General features: G+C 46.7%; 1 protein-coding gene, 1 long non-coding RNA gene and 1 pseudogene across 2 annotated transcripts; 1 reads left to right on the forward strand and 2 right to left on the reverse strand.

The window, feature by feature from the left end:
- Window positions 1-318: 318 nt before the first annotated feature.
- Window positions 319-1,915, reverse strand: LOC123108600 (salt tolerance receptor-like cytoplasmic kinase 1). Its single transcript, XM_044530356.1, has one exon. The coding sequence runs from the start codon at window positions 1,805-1,807 to the stop codon at window positions 737-739; it is 1,071 nt and encodes a 356-aa protein (XP_044386291.1). The 5' UTR covers window positions 1,808-1,915; the 3' UTR covers window positions 319-736.
- A 13,485-nt stretch (window positions 1,916-15,400) lies between these two features.
- LOC123108601 (uncharacterized) lies at window positions 15,401-17,145 on the reverse strand. Its single transcript, XR_006451938.1, has 3 exons — window positions 16,842-17,145; window positions 16,545-16,759; window positions 15,401-15,690 (listed from the first exon to the last, which is right to left on the reverse strand). It is a non-coding gene; the product is annotated as an uncharacterized lncRNA (long non-coding RNA).
- Window positions 17,146-20,950: 3,805 nt separating this feature from the next.
- Window positions 20,951-23,118, forward strand: LOC123108602 (tryptamine 5-hydroxylase-like; annotated as a pseudogene).
- The last annotated feature ends 620 nt before the right edge of the window (window positions 23,119-23,738 follow it).

A 23,738-nucleotide genomic window follows, 5' to 3' on the forward strand; every position in this document is an offset into this window, starting at 1 on the left:
ATACATATAATATATATTGGTGGCCTCTGCCCACATGCATGAATCTCCAGCCGCACACGTATATATGCACGTATTCTGCTAGTATGTACGTACGTACTGGAGTACATGTGAATGTAGAGACGCAAGAGCATCTAGGGCTGGCCACCTCAAACCAGTCTTAAACGCTCACAGGACAGCTCGGTTAGAAAAAACAAACCCAGATGGAGGGAGCCATGGCAGAGTTCGCTCTCGCACAAGCGGCAGAGATGTCGGAGCAGACGGCCAAGTCCACCCAGTATGAAGCGTACCTTGAGTCCAACCGGCGCTTCCTCTAGGAAAAACATGCGGAGACAAGATGTTTTATTAAAAACGATCCCACTGACCACTACGCTGGCTACATTATATAGGTACAAGATCTCATTGTTTCGACTAAAAGGTACTACGAGATCTCTCATCATCACCTCAGAGATTAATTAAAAAAACAGAAAGAAAGCAAGCTGCACAGAAATTTATAATCCTATATGACAGCCTAATAATTTTGGTCAAGGCAAGTCTCTGTCCAAACCAACCATTCTTATTTGATTTCTTGTCCTCACCAAACCCAATTGCTTCGCTTTGCGGGTGGGAGGATTCGATCCACGACACAGCATCTATGCCATCCTTTTTTTTTTTTGAGGGAAGCATCTATGCCATCCTACGCTCACGATGCTCGCCACGTCGGATCGTCTCTATCTCCTCATTGCCCCGCACGCGCGGCTCACGGCTTGGTTACACTTACACCGTCCGATCGTCTCCCGGCGGCCGAGATCTGCTCCAGGGTCCGGACCACGTCGCCCATGGACGGCCGGAGTGCCGGGTTGTCCCCGACGCACGCCGCCGCCAGCGTCGCCACGGTCGCCGCCTCGGCCGCGTCGTACCGGCACCCAAGCCTCTGGTCGACGAGCTTATGCACTTGGTCGCACGAGCACGAGCACGAGCCGGCCTTGATCATGGGCGCCACGGTGGACGTAAGGAGCCGGCCGTCGCTGAAGGGCTGCGTGCCGGTGAGCAGCTCGAGCAGCAGCACGCCGAGGCTGTACACGTCGCTCTTCTTGGTGAGCACGCCGGAGCGGAGGTAGTGCGGGTCCACGTAGCCGGGCGAGCCCTGCACGGCGCGCGGCGTCCGGACGGCCGCGGAGGCCGAGAACCCGGCGCGCGCGGAGCCGAAGTCGCAGAGGCGGGCGCCCATGGCCGCGTCCAGCAGCACGTTGGAGGCCTTCACGTCGCCGTGCACCACCTGCGGCTCGCACCGGTCGTGGAGGTACTCGAGCGCGCGGGCCACCTGCAGCGCCACGGCCACGCGCCGCGCCCACGGCATAGTGGGTGCGGGAGCGGCCTTGCTGCCTTCGCCGTCGCGGCCATGGAGGTGGTCGTGCAGGCTGCCGTTAGGCGCGAACTCGAGGACGAGCACGCCCTCGTCGCGCTGGTCGCAGAAGGCGAGGAGGCGGACGATGTGCGGGTGGCGGACGCGGAGCAGCGCGTCCAGCTCCTGCCGGAAGGCACGGCGGAGGCGCTCGCTGCTGCGGTGCACCTTGACGGCGGCGAGCTGGGAGGAGCTGGAGCCGGCGAGGCGCGCGAGGTAGACCGTGCTGAAGCCGCCCTCGCCGACGACGGCCGAGGTGAAGCCCGCCGTCATGGCCTCCACCTGCGCCCACGACAGCTGCCTGGCGCCGACCTTGCCGCCGGGCTGCTGCTGCTGGTCATCGACGGCGGCGCCTCGGGTGGCGACGACGCCATCGCCACCGCAGGCGCAGCAGAGGAGCGGGAACTTGTGCCTGTGCAGCAGCATCTCCGGCCTCCCTCCCGGCGTGCAGTGGGACTTTGGTGGAAGAGGAGGAGCAGAGGCTTGTTCGGGAGAGACGTGGCCGTCGTGGGTATATATAGGTGGTTGGGTAGAGCAGTGGCCTGGCCGGGAGGGAAGAAAACAGAGGCGACTCTTTGGGGAGTGGCAACAGAGTAAACCTTTCATTGATTCATTCCTTGCATACTCCAAAAACCACTTTGACCCAAGAGCTAGCATGCAGATATAATTGTGTGAACCTAGCCAGTCTATATCTAAAATTTCGATACTTCGGCATTTAATTACAGAGAATTTTTATCTTGTGAACGTTCACTGAAACTAGTATGGCAACAAACATTTTCTATGACAACTTTACGTTAGCGTGAGATGATAATTCCTCTCCTTTTTTGGGGCGCAAATCCTTTCTTTTTCATATGTCGCCATGTATTTCTAAAGAAATTGCCGCCCTCCCATGACGTAAATTGCCATATAAAACGTTTGTAATTGTCACCCCCTCCCGACGAACATTCCCTAGACACGAGGGTCCTAGTTTAAAGATACATTTAAGAATGTATATTAAATGAGAGACCTTTTAAATACTCACTCTGTAATCAAATATATGTCCTTTTAGATATTTCAACAAGTAACTATATATGAAGCAAAATGAGTGAATCTATACTCTAAAATATGTCTACATACATCCGTATGTTGTAGTCCATTTAAAATGTATAAAAAGACTTATATTTCGGAACGGAGGGAGTACTCAACATTATAAGATACAAATCACTTAGACAAGTTATATCTAAACATTTTTTAATGCATATGATGAAATTTAGGATACTCCAGTATCTATGAGTTGGAATTGTCTATGCATTATACTCCCTCCGTTTTTATTTAGTCTGCATATTAGCTTTAGTCAAAGTCAAGCTTTGTAAACTTTGATCAAATTTATAAACAAAAATATTAACATATACAATAACAAATCAACATGATTAGATTTATTATTAAATGTACTTTCACGTCATATAGATTTGTTATGATAAATGATTGTACTTTTTTCTATAAATTTGGTCAAACTTTATAAAGTTTGACTTTAGTCAACTCTAATATGCAGAGTAAATAAAAATGGAGGGAGTATATATTTGCATTAAATATGTGTGTATACTCGCTCCTTTCCTAGATATAAGTATTTTTAGACATTTCAAATGGACTACAACATACGGATGTATTTGGACATATTTTATAGTGTAGATTCACTCATTTTGCTCCGTATGTAGTCCCTTGTTGGAATCTGTAGAAAGACTTATATTTGGGAACGGAGGGAGCACATATCTTTAGTGTTGTATTTAAGAACTCTCATTTAATGTGTTTAGTGGGAGTAAATGATGAGTTCTCTAAGAAAGGTCTGTACACTGATGCTGGAGATAGTCATGTGAGTAAAATCGAAGGGAGGAAACGAGAAAGCAGTGGCGAGCCCTGATGACGTGTGGCTGTGTATGTAGAAGATAGAGATGATCTCTCCTTTGGGGAATAACGACAAACATAATCTCTCGCTGATTTATTCATTACATATCAGTCATGCAAATACATTACATATCCACTAATCTAGGTAACTGTCTAAAACCTTGAATAGTTCAGTATCGCATAAAAAGATCCATTAGGGCAAGTATAATAGGAGTTAAGTCTGTTTACATGGCAATTGTACCTATGTGGATATGTGGATATGTGGAAGGCAGATACAAGAAATGAAAGGAATGAAATCTGCAAGAGCTAACATCGACCCCTACTCCAAGAAAAAATGAATAAATGAGGGAGTACTCGACATTGTAAGTCTTTAGAGTGTAGATTCAGTCATTTTGCGCAGTATGCAGTCACTTGTTGGAATCTCTAGAAAGACATAATTTGGGCTCTTTTTTGTTAGTTGACTAATCCATGCAGAAAGACATATTTTGGGCTCTTTTTTGTTAGTTGACCAGTCCATGCATGCATGCGGTCTTGGCTCTTCTTCCTAAATCTTCGATATATTCCAAGGAAATGCGCCAAAACCAACCCATGCAAACAGCACATCCTTCATAGCTACCACACACAGTATAAACTAGCTTGCCCATTGTCATACAGTGCCAAAAGTTCGGCACGGCCGATAGGTATCTTCACTGATCCGATCGAAGCCGGGACCTCTTTCAGGTGAGGACTAAGCCGACAGTAGAAAGGACGGTTGTCGAACCTGCCAGGGCATCTGATCCAATTTATACCTACTCCTGCTAAGTCATATCGTTATCGGCAACAGCTTACGTTATTGTCTACTCATCTCAAAAAAAAAAATAACTCTATCCAGCTACTCGAAATAAACATGCATGCAAGGGAATATATTCTCCTACATTTTTTGCGGGAAATTTTTTCAGTAGTAATATTTGAAGACGAAGAATAGAAATATTATGTCTGACTGGCTTGGATCGGCATGTTCGATCTACAGGTTTGCACAACCGCTGTAGCAAAGGAGTTGACATTCGGTGGTATTGGGGTGTAAAGTATACTTGCCTGGCTGCATGCTGCTCAAACAGAGCCTTCATGAATTAAAAATCCGATTCAAACATTCAAAGAAAAGAAAGGGCCTGATTCAGAATCATGGCAGGTTGAATCAATACTTCACTTATTTTGCTTCATACATAGCCCATATTAAAATCGCTAAAAAAACTTATATTTAAAAACAGAGGGAATAGTTTCCAAGCGTCACCTGTCTGTCGGTACCAGCTAGACGCTAGTGCTCCTGTAGAGAAGGAAAGAGACAAGTGTCAAGGCTCCGCACGAAGACGATGGAGACATTATTCAAATCAATTCACGTTGAATTAACATGTCAAAATATATCGCAGTTAATTTAAGGTGGTGTCGGGCCGTATGTCGCCGTCCAAAGTGCGTGCAAATTAAACTCAACACGGATCACATCAGATGATGGGCGGCTCAAAAGCGAGCAGGTTTTGCCCATTTCTTTTTCTGAACACTTCCCAGCTTCTTTCTTTCTAGTGGCGCGCGCCATAGATTGCTAGCTAGCCTGGTGGAGGACATGTCAATGTAGTAGCGAGAAAACTTGGACGTAAACGGGACATCCTCCACGTACGATTCCCAGTCAAGCAAGTTGGCCCTGCCTGTGATTATTGGTGGATTTGATTCATGGACCTAAGAGCATCAACAGCCGGGCATTCCAAAACCGTCTCAAATGCCCGGGCGGATGGCCCAGTTAGACACCCATAAAAAAAAAGATCCAACTGACAACTCAAACGGGCCTCAAAGGCCCGGGCTCACTCGCACCCAAATATGAGGCGGGTATGAAGAGGTCCAGGCGCGATCGGGCGCGCCCACCACGTCGGACTGACGATGGGGTCTCATAGAAAAACACTCCAAAATTCGACAATCTGAAGCTCATCTCCTCCGTCGCCACATGGCACCGCTCCGGCGGGCCGCGTAGTGCCCTAGCCCGACTATTTAAGTTGACCGTCGGCACCGAAACCCTACCCGTCCACATTTACCCCCTCCCTTCTGCCGCTGCCGTCACTTTTCACTCGCCGTCCGTCACCACCAGCAGACATGCCCCCAGGCCGCTGGGTAAGGAGCTACCCATATCTAACGCCGGAGCGCCGGCTGCAGCTCCTTAAGTAGATCCGGGCAAGGCGCGATGACCGGATCGCCGTGTGGCTACCTCCAGATGTGGTGGATCTTGAGGAGGACTTGGAGGAGGAGCAGGTCGACGTGGAGTAGGACGGGGAGAGCACGGAGCAGGGGGGTACAAGGAGGACATGGGGGACACGGATCTGCAGGTGGCGGCCAAGCTTCATTGTGTGCACGAGGCGGAGGCCGAGCAGCTGGCGGATGTCGATGAGATGCTTGTGTATATGGATGAGGGGGAGGAGCCGGAGCCCTACTATGCGCCAATCTACCCGGCGCCCGGCACCGACATCGTGGACACCTCTGACGATGAAGCGTAGTTAGGCTAGGGCGATGTGCATAGTGAGTACGATTTCTTTTGCATGGTTACTGTTTGTATGAATTTAGAGAATGAAATATGAGGTACTTGGATGCATTGCATCAAGTTAGAGATTATCTAACTGGATTTTTTTCTACAACTTTCTTAACACGCTGATGTTTTTTCTCTCCTCTCCAAGAAGTTAAAGTTTCAAAATCATCCTGTGCAGTGCAACAGCGAAAACCATTGTGCAAAAATAATCAACGGGAGAAGCTTGGTGTATCCACGTCTAGGTACGGTGAGGGAAGCCGCGCGGGTGCTGGCCATGCATCACGAGGTCACCGAATATCCAAAAAGCCAATGCACAAAAGCAAACTATGCAAACTGAATATCCAAAAAGACACATTCATAGCTACCGCATGTAAACTATGCTTATCGTGATATCTCATAGATTAATAACGTCAACTATTCCGATGAGGCAGGCCTAGCCGACAGTCACCGAACCGCTTCACCCGCCGAAAAAAGAAAGGACAGACACCGAACCTGCCAGGGCATCTGATCCATTTTGTTCCTGCTAAGTCATATCGGCGACAGCTATACCTATCTACTGGAAATAAACATGGAACGGGAATATTGTCCTACTAGTTGAAGACGAGGAATATAAATATTCTGTCTGCCTGGTTCGGATCAGTGTGTGTGTTGGATCGATTGGTTCGCACAAACCGCTGTTGCCAACAACGGTTGTATTTTTATTTTTTCTCACTTGGTCTCCGACCTGACGTTGTATTCGGCCATCGGCCTTTCTTCTTCTGCTGTAGCACACTACTAGCTCGCATCTCTGGTACTAGTACACATTTGGTATCTGGGTGTAAATTCAGGATGGCTGCTCGAAAGAGAGCCTTGAGGAATTCAAAGGTTCAAATTAAAGGAAAAGAAAGGGTGTGTGCTCCGCGTTCAAAAGAAGTTTAAAAGTCCTGTTCAAACGTTCAAATTAAAGATGAAGGAGGGTGGCGTCAAGTTTCAACTATACCCGCCAGTGCTCCCTGAGAGACGCAAAGAGACAAAAGAGAGCTAGCGCGAAAATGATAGAACATCTCGGAAAATACTACAGTTACTAATTTTTAAATAAACTTTTATAAAGGTGGTGTTGGGCCGTACGTCGCCATCCAACGTGCAAATTAAACTCGATCACATAGATAGATTGCTAGCATGGATGGCCCACGGCATCCTCCTATCTAGTGCTGGCCCGCCGGGTGCACCATCTATTCCCAGCTTCATAGATAGATTGCTAGCATGGTGGAGTACATGTCAACGTACCGGAGATAACTTGAACGCAAACGCCACATCCTCCACGGTTCCCCAACCAACCAAACTAACCCTACTGCATTTTGTCAAACTTAATGGCGGATTTGATGGCCCTAACGACCCGACAAAGCTAGGATTCCAAAGTTCTTCCAACCCGACGGGACATGCACACCAACGGCAAACTTTCCGGTTTTTAATTTTTCAGGCAAAGTTTGTACTTGTTACTCATTCTCTGTCCAAAGTAGATTCTGCATTACAAAAGTTCTACTACTATCCTAGCTGAACAGCACCCTTCATTGCGATACGACTAACCGTACATTCTGACTATGGTTTATATGAGTAATCAAGTTTGATGTGACGCCGCCGGGGCGACACGGGCGACAAACCCTAGCCGCCGCCGGCGGCTTCCCCACCTGGCTTGGGGGGCACTCCACCCCTTGGCCGCCCCCCCCCCCCTAGGAGATCACATCTCCTAGGGCCGGCGCACCCCCTAGGGGGCCTATATAAAGGGGGGAGGGGCAGCCGCACCCTTGAGTCTTGGCGCCTCCCTCTCCCCTGCTACACCTCTCCCTCTTGCAGTAGAACGACGAAGCCCTACTGCGGTGACCCTTGCATCCACCACCACATCGTCGTGCTGCTGGATCTTCATCAACCTCTCCTTCCCCCTTGCTAGATCAAGAAGGAGGAGACGTCACGCTGACCGTACGTGTGTTGAACGCAGAGGTGCCGTCCGTTCGGCGCTAGGATCTCCGGTGATTTGGATCACGTCTAGTACGACCTCCTCATCCCGGTTCTTTGAACGCTTCCGCGTGTGATCTACAAAGGTATGTAGATGCAATCCGATCACTCGTTGCTAGATGAACTCATAGATGGATCTTGGTGAAACCGTAGGAAATTTTTTGTTTTCTGCAACATTCCCCAACAGTGGTATCAGAGCTAGGTCTATGCGTAGTTCTCTTTGCACGAGTAGAACACAATTTGTTGTGGGCGTAGATGTTGTCAACTTTCTTGCCGCTACTAGTCTTATCTTGCTTCAACGGTATTGTGGGATGAAGCGGCCCGGACCAACCTTACACGTACGCTTACGTGAGACCGGTTCCACCGACTGACATGCACTAGTTGCATAAGGTGGCTGGCGGGTGTCTGTCTCTCCCACTTTAGTTGGAGCGGATTTGATGAAAAGGGTCCTTATGAAGGGTAAATAGAAGTTGACAAATCACGTTGTGGCTTTCACGTAGGTAAGAAAACGTTCTTGCTAGAACCCTATTTCAGCCACGTAAAACTTGCAACAACAATTAGAGGACGTCTAACTTGTTTTTGCAGCAAGTGTTTTGTGATGTGATATGGCCAAAGTTGTGATGAATGATGAATGATATATATGTGATGTATGAGATGTTCATGCTATTGTAATATGAATCACGACTTGCATGTCGATGAGTATGACAACCGGCAGGAGCCATAGGAGTTGTCTTTATTTTTGTATGACCTGCGTGTCATTGAGGAACGCCATGTAAATTACTTTACTTTATTGCTAAACGTGTTAGCCATAGTAGTAGAAGTAATAGTTGGCGAGCAACTTCATGGAGATACGATGATGGAGATCATGATGATGGAAACCATGGTGTCATGCCGGTGACAAGATGATCATGGAGCCCCAAGATGGAGATCAAAGGAGCTATGTGATATTGGCCATATCATGTCACTATTATTATTTGATTGCATGTGATGTTTATCATGTTTTTGCGTCTTGTTTACTTAGAATGACGGTAGTAAATAAGATGATCACTCATAATAATTTCAAGAAAGTGTTCCCCCTAACTGTGCACCGTTGCGACTGTTCGTTGTTTCGAAGCACCACGTGATGATCGGGTGTAATAGATTCCAACGTTCACATACAACTGGTGTAAGACAAATTTACATATGCAAACACTTAGGTTGACTTGACGAGCCTAGCATGTACAGACATGGCCTCGGAACACAGAAGACCGAAAGGTCGAGCATGAGTCGTATAGAAGATACGATCAACATGAAGATGTTCACCGATGTTGACTAGTCCGTCTCACGTGATGATCGGACACGGCCTAGTTAACTCGGATCATGTTATACTTAGATGACTGGAGGGATGTCTATCTGAGTGGGAGTTCATTGAATAATTTGATTTAGATGAACTTAATTATCATGAACTTAGTCTAAAATCTTTACAACATGTATTGTAGATCAAATGGCCAACGTTGTCCTCGACTTCAACGCGTTCCTAGAGAAAACCAAGCTGAAAGACGATGGCAGCAACTATACGGACTGGGTCTGGAATCTGAGGATCATCCTCATAGCTGCCAAGAAAGATTATGTCCTACAAGCACCGCTAGGTGACGCGCCTGTTCTCCCTGCAGAACAAGACGTTATGAACGCTTGGCAGACACGTACCGATGATTACTCCCTCGTTCAGTGCGGCATGCTTTACAGCTTAGAACCGGGGCTCCAAAAGCGTTTTGAGAGACACGGAGCATATGAGATGTTCGAAGAGCTGAAAATGGTTTTTCAAACTCATGCCCGGGTCGAGAGATATGAAGTCTCCGACAAGTTCTTCAGCTGTAAGATGGAGGAAAACAGTTCTGTCAGTGAGCACATACTCACTATGTCTGGGTTACATAACCGCTTGACTCAGCTGGGAGTTAATCTCCCGGATGACGCGGTCATTGACAAAATCCTTCAGTCGCTTCCACCGAGCTACAAGAGCTTTGTGATGAACTTCAATATGCAGGGGATGGAAAAGACCATTCCTGAAGTATTTGCAATGCTGAAATCAGCAGAGGTAGAAGTCAAAAAGGAACATCAAGTGTTGATGGTGAATAAAACCACTAAGTTCAAGAAATGCAAGGGTAAGAAGAACTTCAAGAAGGACGGCAAGGGAGTTGCCGCGCCCGGCATGCAAGCTGCCGGGAAGAAGCCAAAGAATGGACCCAAGCCCGAGACTGAGTGCTTTTATTGCAAGGAAAGTGGTTACTAGAAGCGGAACTGCCCCAAATACTTAGCGGACAAGAAGGCCGGTAAAACGAAAGGCATATGTGATATACATGTAATTGATGTGTACCTTACCAGTACTCGTAGTAGCTCCTGGGTATTTGATACCGGTGCAGTTGCTCACATTTGTAACTCAAAGCAGGAGCTGCGGAATAAGCGGAGACTGGCGAAGGACGAGGTGACGATGCGCATCGGGAATGGTTCCAAGGTCGATGTGATCGCCGTCGGCACGCTACCTCTACATTTACCTACGGGATTAGTTTTGAACCTCAATAATTGTTATTTAGTGCCAAGTTTGAGCATGGACATTGTATCAGGATCTCGTTTAATACGAGATGGCTACTCATTCAAATCCGAGAATAATGGTTGTTCTATTTATATGAGAGATACGTTTTATGGTCATGCTCCGATGGTGAATGGTTTATTCTTAATGAATCTCAAGCGTAATGCTACACATATTCATAGTGTGAATACCAAAAGATGTAAGGTTGATAATGATAGTCCCACATACTTGTGGCACTGCCGCCTTGGTCACATAGGTGTCAAACACATGAAGAAGCTACATGCAGATGGACTTTTAGAGTCTCTTGATTATGAATCAATTGACACGTGCGAACCATGCCTCATGGGTAAAATGACCAAGACTTCGTTCTCAGGAACAATGGAGCGAGCAACCAACTTATTGGAAATCATACATACTGATGTGTGCGGTCCAATGAGTGTTGAGGCTCGCGGTGGCTATCGTTATGTTCTCACCCTCACTGATGACTTGAGTAGATATGGGTATGTCTACTTAATGAAACACAAGTCTGAGACCTTTGAAAGGTTCAAGGAATTTTAGAGTGAGGTTGAGAATCAACGTGACAAGAAAATCAAGTTCCTGCGATCAGATCATGGAGGAGAATACTTGAATCACGAATTTGGCACACACTTAAGAAAATGTGGAATAGTTTCACAACTCACGCCGCCTGGAACACCTCAGCGTAATGGTGTGTCCGAACGTCATAATCGCACTCTATTAGATATGGTGCGATCTATGATGTCTCTTACCGATTTACCGCTATCATTTTGGGGCTATGCTTTAGAGGCTGCCGCATTGACTTCAAATAGGGCTCTGTCGAAATCCGTTGAGACGACACCGTATGAATTATGGTTTGGGAAGGAACCTAAGCTGTCGTTTCTAAAAGTTTGGGGATGCGATGCTTACGTCAAGAAACTTCAACCTGAATAGCTCGAACCCAAGTCGGAAAAATGTGTCTTCATAGGATACCCTAAAGAAACTATTGGGTATACCTTCTACTTCAGATCTGAAGGCAAGATCTTTGTTGCCAAGAATGGATCCTTTCTAGAGAAGGAGTTTCTCTCGAAAGAAGTAAGTGGGAGGAAAGTAGAACTTGATGAAGTATTACCTCTTGAACCGGAAAGTGGTGCAACTCAGGAAAATGTTCCTGTGGTGCCTGCACCAATTAGAGAGGAAGTTAATGATGATGATCAAGATACTTCTGATCAAGCTCCTACTGAAATTCGAAGGTCCACAAGGACACGTTCCGCACTAGAATGGTACGGCAACCCTGTCTTGGAAATCATGTTGTTAGACAACGGTGAACCTTCGAACTATGAAGAAGCGATGGCGGGCCCGGATTCCGACAAATGGCTGGAAGCCATGAAATCTGAGATGGGATCCATGTATGAAAACGAAGTATGGACTTTGACTAACTTGCCCGTTGAGCGCCGAGCCATAGAAAAAAAATGGATCTTGAAGAAGAAGACAGACGTGGATGGTAATGTGACCATCTATAAAGCTCGGCTTGTCGCTAAGGGTTATCGACAAGTTCAAGGGGTTGACTACAATGAGACTTTCTCACCAGTAGCGAAGCTGAAGTCCGTCCGAATCATTTTAGCAATTGCCGCATTCTATGATTATGAGATATGGCAAATGGACGTCAAAACGGCATTCCTTAATGGTTTCCTTAAGGAAGAATTGTATATGATGCAGCCGGAAGGTTTTGTCGATCCTAAGAATGCTGACAAGGTGTGCAAGCTCCAACACTCGATTTATGGGCTGGTGCAAGCATCTCGGAGTTGAAACATTCGCTTTGATGAGATGATCAAAGCATTTGGGTTTATGCAGACTTATGAAGAAGCCTGCATTTACAAGAAAGTGAGTGGGAGCTCTGTAGCATTTCTCATATTATATGTAGATGACATACTTTTGATGGGAAATGATATAGAGCTTTTGGACAGCATTAAGGCCTACTTGAATAAGAGTTTTTCAATGAAGGACCTTGGAGAAGCTGCTTATATATTAGGCATCAAGATCTATAGAGATAGATCAAGATGCCTCATAGGTCTTTCACAAAGCAGATACCTTGATAAGATATTGAAGAAGTTCAATATGGATCAGTCTAAGAAGGGATTCTTTCCTGTGTTGCAAGGTGTGAAATTGAGCTCAGCTCAATGTCCGACCACGGCAGAAGATATAGAAGAGATGAGTGTCATCCCCTATGCCTCAGCCATAGGTTCTATTATATATGCCATGCTGTGTACCAGACCTGATATAAATCTTGCCGTAAGTTTGGTAGGTAGGTACCAAAGTAATCCCGGCAAGAAACACCGGACAGCGGTCAAGAATATCCTGAAGTACCTGAAAAGGACTAAGGAAATGTTTCTCGTTTATGGAGGCGACGAAGAGCTCGTCGTAAAGGGTTACGTCGACACTAGCTTCGATACAGATCTGGATGACTCTAAGTCACAAACCGAATACGTGTATATTTTGAATGGTGGGGCAGTAAGCTGGTGCAGTTGCAAGCAGAGCGTCGTGGCGGGATCTACATGTGAAGCGGAGTACATGGCAGCCTCGAAGGCAGCGCATGAAGCAATTTGGGTGAAGGAGTTCATCACCGACCTAGGAGTCATACCCAATGCGTCGGGGCCGATCAAACTCTTCTGTGACAACACTGGAGCTATTGCTCTTGCCAAGGAGCCCAGGTTTCACAAGAAGACCAGGCACATCAAGCGTCGCTTCAACTCCATTCGTGAAAATGTTCAAGATGGAGACATAGATATTTGTAAAGTACATACGGACCTGAATGTAGCAGATCTGTTGACTAAACCCTCTCCCTAGAGCAAAACATGATCAACACCAGAATTCCATGGGTGTTCGATTCATCACAATGTAACTAGATTATTGACTCTAGTGCAAGTGGGAGACTGTTGGAAATATGCCCTAGAGGCAATAATAAAAGGATTATTATTATATTTCCTTGTTCATGATAATTGTCTTTTATTCATGCTATAATTGTGTTATCCGGAAATCGTAATACATGTGTGAATACATAGACACCAGCATGTCCCTTGTAAGCCTCTAGTTGACTAGCTCGTTGATCAACAGATAGTCATGGTTTCCTGACTATGGACATTGGATGTCATTGATAATGAGATCACATCATTAGGAGAATGATGTGATGGACAAGACCCAATCCTAAACATAGCACAAGATCGTATAGTTCGTTTGCTAGAGTTTTTCCAATGTCAAGTATCTTTTCCTTAGACCATGAGATCGTGTAACTCCCGGATACTGTAGGAGTGCTTTGGGTGTATCAAACGTCACAACGTAACTGGGTGACTATAAAGGTATACTACAGGTATCTCCGAAAGTGTCTATTCGGTTGACATGGATCAAGACTGGGATTTGTCACTCCGTATGACGGAGAGGTATCTGTGGGCCCACTCGGTAATGCATCATCACAATGAGCTCAAAGTGACCAAGTGTCTGGTCACGGGATCATGCATTACGGTACGAGTAAAGTGACTTGCCGGTAACGAGATTGAACGAGGTATTGGGATACCGACGATCGAATCTCGGGCAAGTAACGTACCGATTGACAAAGGGAATTGTATACGGGGTTGCTTGAATCCTCGACATCGTGGTTCATCCGATGAGATCATCGAGGAGCATGTGGGAGCCAACATGGGTATCCAGATCCCGCTGTTGGTTATTGACCGGAGAGCCATCTCGGTCATGTCTATATGTCTCCCGAACCCGTAGGGTCTACACACTTAAGGTTCGGTGACGCTAGGGTTGTAGAGATATGAATATGCAGTAACCCGAAAGTTGTTCGGAGTCCCGGATGAGATCCTAGACGTCACGAGGAGTTCCGAAATGGTCCGGAGGTGAAGAACTATATATAGGAAGTGCAGTTTCGGCCATCGGAAGAGTTTCGGGGGTCACCGGTATTGTAGCGGGACCACCAGAAGGGTCCCGGGGGTCCACTGGGTGGGGCCACCCATCCCGGAGGGCCCCATGGGCTAAGTGGGGAGGAGAACCATCCCATAGTGGGCTGGTGCGCCCCCCTTGGCCCACCCCATGCGCCTAGGGTTGGGAACCCTAGGGTGGGGGGCGCCCCACCTGGCTTGGGGGGGGTACTCCACCCCTTGGCCGCCGCCCCCATAGGAGATCCCATCTCCTAGGGCCGGCGCACCCCCTAGGGGGCCTATATAAAGGGGGGGAGGGAGGGGCAGCCGCACCCTTGAGTCTTGGCGCCTCCCTCTCCCCTGCTACACCTCTCCCTCTCGCAGTAGAACGGCGAAGCCCTACTGCGGTGACCCCTGCATCCACCACCACGCCGTTGTGCTGCTGGATCTTCATCAACCACTACTAGATATCCCATTATAACCGAGGGTGCAATTACCCTCGATTATTTAAGCTCACCGTCGGGTAAAGTTATAACCGACGGTACACCGTCGGCCATCTCCCGTCGGCTATTCTTCGTCGGCCATTGCACTAATAACCGACGGTACCGTCGGATAATTGCATGGCCAACGGTTATAAAGCCGACGATGAGCCGTCGACCATGTTTTGGCCAACACCCTACTCACATTACATGATGAAACTCATAGCCGAAGGTCCCCCGTCGGTTATTTAATTTCCGACGGTGCTTGTTTCCTGTCGCTTTTTGTAATAGCCAACGGTTTATTTGACCCATCGGGATAATTAATGACCAAGAGGAATGTCAAACAGTTGGTTAATATGATTACTAATGGTGGATACACCCCTTCGGGAATTCAACAACATCGTCAAATTAGGAAATCATCGACAATCTAAATCCCGGTCACCGGCTATTATTAACCTCTCACGAATTGCTTTCACCAAGTGGTGTTGCATAACATAAAAGTGTGATTCAGCATGAGAATATTTTTAATTGTTGGCATTTCCAATACATACACAAACACACATGACCAAATAACATGTATTATATTTACCAAGACTTGTGACCAAGTGCATACACATATATCATCAAAAGCCTAATGTCTTTCATCCAGAATACATAGATCATAATGCCAAACAAAATACTCCATACAATGGTCCGAACAGTTTGCATAACCTAAATTGTCATAAATTTCGGAACTTCACTTTGTTGAACGACTATGCAGCTCATTCGACTCGTCACCATCATCTCTATAGTGATCATAATGCTCATCACTATATGGGTCAAAACGTTTATCGCTATATGTATCATCTCCTCGTGCCGTAGATATCATCCATGTTCTCATTAGCATCGTGATCATTCTCACGGTTCGGACTGCCTCCAATGTTGCTTCCCTCTCGCTAAGAATTGATAAGAGTAGTTGTCAAATTAGGAAATGAATGGAAAAGTTGAAACATGTAAGACGAGTAGCATCTCAAAATTAATACATGGAAAGAAAAAAAGGAACATTACTACATTTATATCCTTCTATTCTAAATGTTAACATAACTAAGCGAATATAAACTGAAGTAGCAAAATATTGATATCTAGCATGCAAAGTAATTGAATGTATGGGAGCAAGATGTCACATGAAAAAGCAGATAATAAAAGAGGTAAATGAAAGAAATTGCCATCCCTAGCAGGAATACATAATGTGAACTGAACCCTATACTCTTAGTGCCACAAGAAAACTGGCACCTAAGCACAAGCTCCCATTACTATAGTATGGATGTTTGAAGTACATTTCTGATAGTCAAAGCACTGTTTAACTATGTTATATAGAATATTTGACATTATCATGTAGGTTTCAACGCATGTGTCTACAGGTCAAGGATTTCCCGCAACTAAATCATAGATGATGTAATGGAGTGTTATATTGTACAATAGTTGCAAGCTTCATAAATAATTTGACAGTGGCTAAAAAAGACAGCACAAATGCTAATGTACTTCTGTTTGATATGACATTTACGTTTAGCAAGCTGATCCTAACGTTTAGTTTTCTTCATATGTAGTTAAATCAAGCAATCTCGTAGTGTGCATCTCCAAGACAAATCTAAGTACAGAGAACACATGCACAATGCCAAACCTGAGCAAACAAAAAGGCCGTACATTCTAGTAATATTTTCTGAGTTCAGAGGACAAAAATCATAAGTGACATTCACACAGACCCCTACAAGTGAATGTACGCCAGCTATGCACATAAAAAAATTCTTACCAAGATGGCACCACCGATGAGGCCACCATTGGCAGTCATTTGACATCATCTAGCTCATTATAGAGGAAGACAAGATTCTGGTCGTCCGGCTGCAGCTCGTCCATGACGCCGGAGACAGATGTCCAGGTTGTTGATGCAGGGGTGCGGACCTTGCACAGTCCAACACCTCTGGCTCTAGTCAAACTCGAGGTCGGCTCCCGTGTGAGCTGCAAAACCTGAACATGAATACATAAAACATGAGAACGAGAGGAGGAGAGGAACTGGCCGGGAGTTGCAACTTGCAAGAGAGGAACCGACCGAATCAGCGTGGCTATCTCTGCTGCCGCCCCAAGATGAGCTTCCACCTGATCTGATGGCCGAACACTGCTGCTGGTTCTCACCATTCTGAGGCCACCAGATCCCGTCTGGCCTCCATACGGTAGTCGCCGCTGTTGGTGACGGTGGAGCTCAAGGCCGCCGGATCTACGGTAGGCCTGCGCCAGCTCCGGCCACACTTTCAGGGAGAGGTGAGTTAGTTAGGCGCCGGCTCTGGTTAGGTGCGGCAATGGCCGGGAGATCCTTGGAGAGAGGCGAGGGAGGTGAGAAATAGTGGATGGAACAGGAAAACGTGCAGGCGCCAGGCAGCGGTTTGGGAGGGACGAGGGAAACGAGGAGGGTCGACCGCACGATCTGGAGAGGTGGGGAAAACTGGGAGGACCAACTAAAAAAACTGGGGGAGTAGTCACGATTTCGCTCGCTCGTGTGGCCGACTTTAGAACATAAAAATAATATTTGTATATTCTTTTGAATCAAATTCATCTAAACAGAACTTTATATTTATATTATTAGGCTTATAACTTCAATTTTAACGTTTGGAACTTGCACATATTCTTATTTTTGCCATAATAACATACCAATGTGTTGGCGCACATCTTAGCTCGTGATGTAACTGAGCATGGTCCGATCTCATGCAACCGTGCATAACTAGCATGTTATTGATGTCATGGTGATTTTTTAGCCATACCATTTAAAAAAGAAAAAACATCTAAATCGGTGAATTGATGGTGCAAGCGAGTTAGGATGCCTCGCTTGCGATGCACATGCTGGTGGCGCCCATGCACTGCCCTTCCTTTTTCCTTATCCATTAGGAAAACTCACCCAGTCATTCGTCTGTCGATCTCGCCCGTGGCGGCCTCCTCCTTTTTTCAGAAGCACGCACATCACTTTATTCTCAGCAATGGCTGCCTTTTCCTCACATATTGCAGCAAACGAGAATTTTTTTGTAGTGGCCGGCACAACAAGCTTTTTTCTTCGGCAATGGCGTGCAGGGTGGGGGGGGGGGGGGCGGGGGGCGGCAAAGTGGGGGAGGGGGCTCAACTTATGGTTGGGAGGTGACAACCAATTGGGAGATCACGGGATCGATCGACGCAGAGCGTCGTCTTTAAAATTATATTGATCCTATTTGTTCTTTTGGAAAATATTTTATATAAATAGGACTTCCTACTTATTTTCTAAGGTTTCTTACATAGTACCATTTTTTATTTCAATATACTGAACTTGTGCTTATTAGAATTCAAGATATTAATTAATACTTTTCTTTTGAGAGAGAATATTAATTAGTACTTCATGACACATGTGCATTTAATAAAAAGAAGTGGAGACCGATGTCCTTCTAGAGCATGCACATGTATTTAATAAAAGTATGGAGGTACCAAGTCACAGAAGGACTCACAACTAAAAAGTAGCTAACTAGTCCCTTCTTTTTACAAAGAGGTCCGTAGAACAATGATGGAAAACACGGTATGTACAAGCACAACCTCACAATTGTCGAGGACGACCCACTTGGGACGACAAGACCTCTGTGACTCCATGTCGTAAGCTCCTTGGAGAAGCAGTGATGCCTCCCTTTTACCTCCTTGGCCGGGATGAAGAAGAATGACCGTCCTTGGGCCACAAGAAGTGGTGGTATGGTCAAGCCAAACAACACCCTTATTTTATAGTCGCACCAAAGCATCCCCCATGGATGACCTCTATCCCCATCTAGAACTTCACATTTTCCCACTTTGTGTTTGCCATGCAACAATCTAGGAAGAACGGGAACGAGTGGAACACCTGTAGAGCATGAACCAACCGAGCTTATTGAAGAAGATTCCAGTAATGATACGCTTCACGGTAGCTATCCAGCAACCAGTACCATCAGGACTACGAGCATCCGTGAGCCACCAGCCATTGCTCGGACACGGCAACAACACACTCCCCTTAGGTAAGACATCATGTGCGACAGTGTGATGATCGAACCCTAGACCTAGACACTGTTCATACAAGACATTGTTGAGCGACACATTTTCCCTCCTCTACTCCGGTCGGTGACACCGTCGGAGAAATCAGGGGATCGAGCCGGTGTAGGGGATTTCTTCTTGAGTCTTAACGGTCTCTCTCCTCATGATATATCGTAAGTGCACATTTTTCAAATAGGTCATTTTCAAAACTCCTTTTTATATTGTTTTCGACCAATTTTTTACCATCCTATTAATGAAAAATAATAATGAACTTACAATAGCGATGCTAGAACCAAATTGTTAGAAATTAACTTATATAGAAATTATCTAGAATATAACCATAGGTTGTTCCGCATGTCTACTGCCGTCATTCATTGAAACATATAACCGAGGGTGAAAATCAACCGTCGGTTATTGCTACCCCCCCGTCGCCCATTTCCAGTCATAGCCGAGAGTTTTGTTTTGACCTTCAGTCATTAGTTTATACCGTCGGGTATTACATGTAATCCCCGTGGGTATATCCATAACCGTCGGATATTTCAATGGACCGTCGGGCATTAAATTGGATATCCGATGGTTGGGTTTTCCCCGTCGGTAAATGCAATACACCGTCGGTTATTACCAGTCATACATGTGAGTTGAAAAAAACCATTGGCCATTACCACCACCGTCGGCTATTATTGTCAAGGCCGACGGCCCGTCGGCTATTAAATTTCACCGTCGGAAATATGAGGATTTCTAGTAGTGAACCTCTCCTTCCCCCTTGCTGGATCAAGGAGGAAACGTCACGCTGACCGTACGTGTGTTGAACGCGGAGGTACCGTCCGTTCGGCGCTAGGATCTCCGGTGATTTGGATCACGTCGAGCACGACCTCCTCATCCCCGTTCTTTGAACGCTTCCGCGCGTGATCTACAAAGGTATGTAGATGCAATCCGATCACTCGTTGCTAGATGAACTCATAGATGGATCTTGGTGAAACCGTAGGAAATTTTTTGTTTTCTGCAACGTTCCCCAACAACAACATCAGCAAGTAATAATTTTATCCCACAAACATCAATAAGCAGCAACACAGCAAGCACACATGGAAGCCAGCAAGCAGCCAAACATACATCAGATTCAAATTAGTATAGTACTACTACTACCTAATGAGAGTCTGCTACTATGGTCTATGGGAGCCGGCAAGCAGCCAAGCATGCATCAAGATCAAGCACACATCAGTACATCACTAGGGGTTCGGGGTAATTGCTGTTTACCTTGTGAGTTGCGACGGTGATGGAGAAGAGCAGAAGATTCAAGCGGAGAGGCGATTCCAGCCGGTGGGGGCGAGTTGAGGCGGCAGCGAGGCAATTCAAGGCGGCGCCGGTGAGCCACTCCAGGCGGCGAGCGACTCCAGTCTGCGGCGGCGGCCGGCGGGGAGGCTTATCCAGCGGCGGCGGTCGGCGGGGAGGCTTGTCCAGCGGCGGCGGTCGGCGGGGAGGCTTGTCCAGCGGCGGCGGCTCCCTCGTGCAAGCTCCTGTCGTGCGAACAAAACAAAAGAGAGGGAGTGCGCAGATGCTAGGGTTAGCCATGGGCCTTCCAGTGGGCTGCCGTGTCGCTCCCGTATCGTAGACGATACACAGGAAGTATCAACGTTTTTTCTTTTCTTTTTAAATCGGAAAATAGGATACTTGCCGATACCCGTATTCCGATCGTATCGTGCGTATCGCCGTATCGGGAACGTTCAGTACGCCGATACTCCAGTTTCTGGCGTATCGGTGCTTCGTAGTCCGTCTAGCCTTGGTGGCGGTGTGGAAAGACCGTTGAATTTCAGTCGTCTAATGAAAAAATTATCGACATCCGCAATACATAATTTGTGTCATTAGATTCATCAAGAAGAATAATTTTATATGTTATTTATTTAGCATTTTAGATGTTAATAGTTTATATTGGAAATTTGGTCAAACATATGCATGCATGTTTTGAGTTTTGTAAAACAAAACTTGCACTACAGTACTAACTCTTCCTGGTTTGATGATAATTAAGTTATGACCATCACACTATAAAAGGTAGCACCGCACACATGCATAACCACTAAGCCACCACGTTAAGAGCCATATCTTTTTTGACTTGCGCCTTGCACCTAAGCCAACTAGGTAGGGAGTCACATCATGGAGCTCAACCTTGCCTCGTATGTGTCCATTTTTCTCTTCGTCCTCTCCGGCACGTACGTCTACTACAGGACACGGAGCCGGTTGCCGCTGCGGCTCCCGCCCTCGCCGCCCGGGTGGCCTGTGATCGGCCACCTCCACCTGATGACGGACATGCCCCACCACGCACTCGCAGAGCTGGCCAGGAGCATGCGCGCTCCGCTCCTCCGGCTTCAGCTCGGGAGCATCCCGGCCGTGGTGATCTCCAAGCCCGACCTGGCCCGCGAGGCGCTCACCACCAACGACGCGGCAATGGCGTCCCGGCCACACCTCCTCTCCGGGCAGTTCCTCTCATTCGGCTGCTCCGACGTCACGTTCGCGCCGGCGGGGGCCTACCACCGCATGGTGCGGAGGGTGGTCGTCTCCGACCTCGTCTCGCCGCGCCGCGTGGCCACCTACGGAGGCTTCCGGGACGAGGAGCTCCGCCGCCTCCTCGCGCACCTCACGGAGAGCGCCTCGACGGAGGAGACCCCCGTCAACCTCAGCAAGTGCCTCCTCAACCTGGCCAACGATGTGCTCTGCCGCATCGCCTTTGGCCGCCGGTTTCCGCACGGCAAGGACGACAAGCTCGCCGCGGTGCTCGCCGAGTCGCAAGACCTCTATGCCGGATTTGCCATAGGCGACTTCTTCCCGGAGTTGGAGCCTCTCGCAAGCACCCTGACGGGACTCCGCCGCCGGCTGAAGAGCTGCCTGGCCGACCTCCGCGAGGTCTGTGACGAAATCATCGAGGAGCACATCAGCGGCGAGCGCCAGTGCATCCCCGGCGACCGAGATGAGGACTTCGTCGACGTCCTCCTCCGCGCCCAGAAGGCGCCCGACCTACAAGTCCCACTCACCGACGACAACCTCAAATCCATCGTCTTGGTACGCCACTCGCCCACTTTGGCTCTCCTGGACTCTATGGAGGCCAAAATTTAAAAAAAATCACAAAACAATGTTTTTTAGATAAAAAAAACATGAAAATGATGAACACATAGTTAGAGATGTCTTTGAAATTTCACAACGAAATACTCTCTCTGTCTGAAATACTTGTCGGAGAGATGGATAAAATTGGATGCATCTATATCTAAAATACGTCTAGATTCATCCAGTTCTCCGATAAGTATTTCTGGACGGAGGGAGATATGAGGTTACACAAAAAAAATCCATGTAATTTTTATAATGAAATTGTATGTGCTAGAAATACATGATTTTATTATTTTCTCAACATCAAAATATATTTCATGTGAAACTTTACAAACAGGTAATATGTACTTTTTCAGAATTTTTTGAAACTTGAAAATCAGATTATTATTAATTTTACTTTCTCAAATACGGGCTCCATCATGAAGCCCGAGAGCCAAAAGGAATTTCCAATGTTGAACTTGCTATATAGATAACTCGAGTAGCTCCATCTAAATATTGATATTTTATCCTTTATACAAAACCCCGTAATACTTTGTGTTCAAATGGTCATGAAAAACCTACCGTCGGGTTGTGGTTTCACTATGGCAATGTCCACTATGTTGTGGTTTCAGGACATATTCATCGCCGGCACAGACACGACGTTTGCGACCATAGAGTGGACGATGACAGAGTCCTAAGAAAAGCGCAGGACGAGGTCCGGCGGGTCGTGGGTGCCAAGGGTCAGGTGAAAGAGTCGGACCTCGCTGAGCTCCACTACATGCGCACCATCATCCGTTTGCACCCGGTGGTTCCGCTGCTTGTGCCTCGGGAGTCCATTGTCGCATGCACCCTTGGCGGCTATGACATCCCGGCCAAGACCCGCATCTTTATCAACACTTTTGCCATGGGCCAGGACCCGGAGATTTGGGAGGACCCGCTAGAGTACTGGCCAGAACGGTTCGAGATCGCCGGCGGCGAGATCAACCTCAAGGATCGGGACTATAAACTGATGCCGTTTGGCGGTGGTCGGCGAGGGTGCCCACTGCCCAGGCTACACGTTCGCACTGCCCACTGTGCAGTTAACGCTGGCCAAACTGATGTATCACTTTAAGTGGGCCCTGCCAGAGGGCTTGCGCGCTGAGGACATCAGTGTAGAAGAGAGCTTTGGGTTAGCCACAAAGAAGAAGGAGCCGCTCTTCGTTGCCGTCAGGAAAAGCGACATGTATGAGTTTAAGGGGGAGTAAACATCAGAAATCTTGCTGGGAGCCATGGTGCACGCACATCTTCAACTTCAACCACCTTCTGTAAGTAGTATTTATGTCTGATGCGCCGCGTCATAAACCGTGGTGGGAATTAATAAGTTTAAATTAATTCAATAAACATTTTGTTTATTATCTTTAACAAAATTCTTGATTCTCAATTGACCGAACAGTTGGATTTGGGCCCAAAATTCTTGCAAAGAGAATCGTTCTAGTCATAAGCCCAACGCCGAAAGGTGCTGTGGGACGGACTATACCTCGCTTGTAGTAAGGTGAATGTTGCGCTCGCCTACAGCTCACAACTTATGGGCCGGTCCCAATAGTGTTGTTCTTTAGAAATGACATAAGTATTCCAGCGAAAGCTACATTCTGTTTCTTCAAAAAAATCCTTTACTTTTCTTTTATTACTTTTTTATTTTTTCAAAAAATATATAAAAAATATTCCAAAATATTTCTTTAATTATTTTAATGTTCATGGTGCTTTAAAAAATGTTCATTCAGGGAAACAAGTTTCAAATAACTTTTCAAAAAAATAGAAAGGGGTGCGTGGAAGTCGGCTATCCAGGTGCCAGAACAATGGGTTGGTTTGAGATGCTTGTGCCAAA

The sequence above is a fragment of the Triticum aestivum genome, chromosome 5A (assembly GCF_018294505.1).
Source record: "Triticum aestivum cultivar Chinese Spring chromosome 5A, IWGSC CS RefSeq v2.1, whole genome shotgun sequence".
Classification (NCBI taxonomy): domain Eukaryota; kingdom Viridiplantae; phylum Streptophyta; class Magnoliopsida; order Poales; family Poaceae; genus Triticum; species Triticum aestivum.

Coding starts and splice junctions, on each gene's coding strand:
- LOC123108600 (XM_044530356.1), bottom strand. CDS start 1,807: ATGCTGCTGCACAGGCACAAGTTCCCGCTCCTCTGCTGCGCCTGCGGT.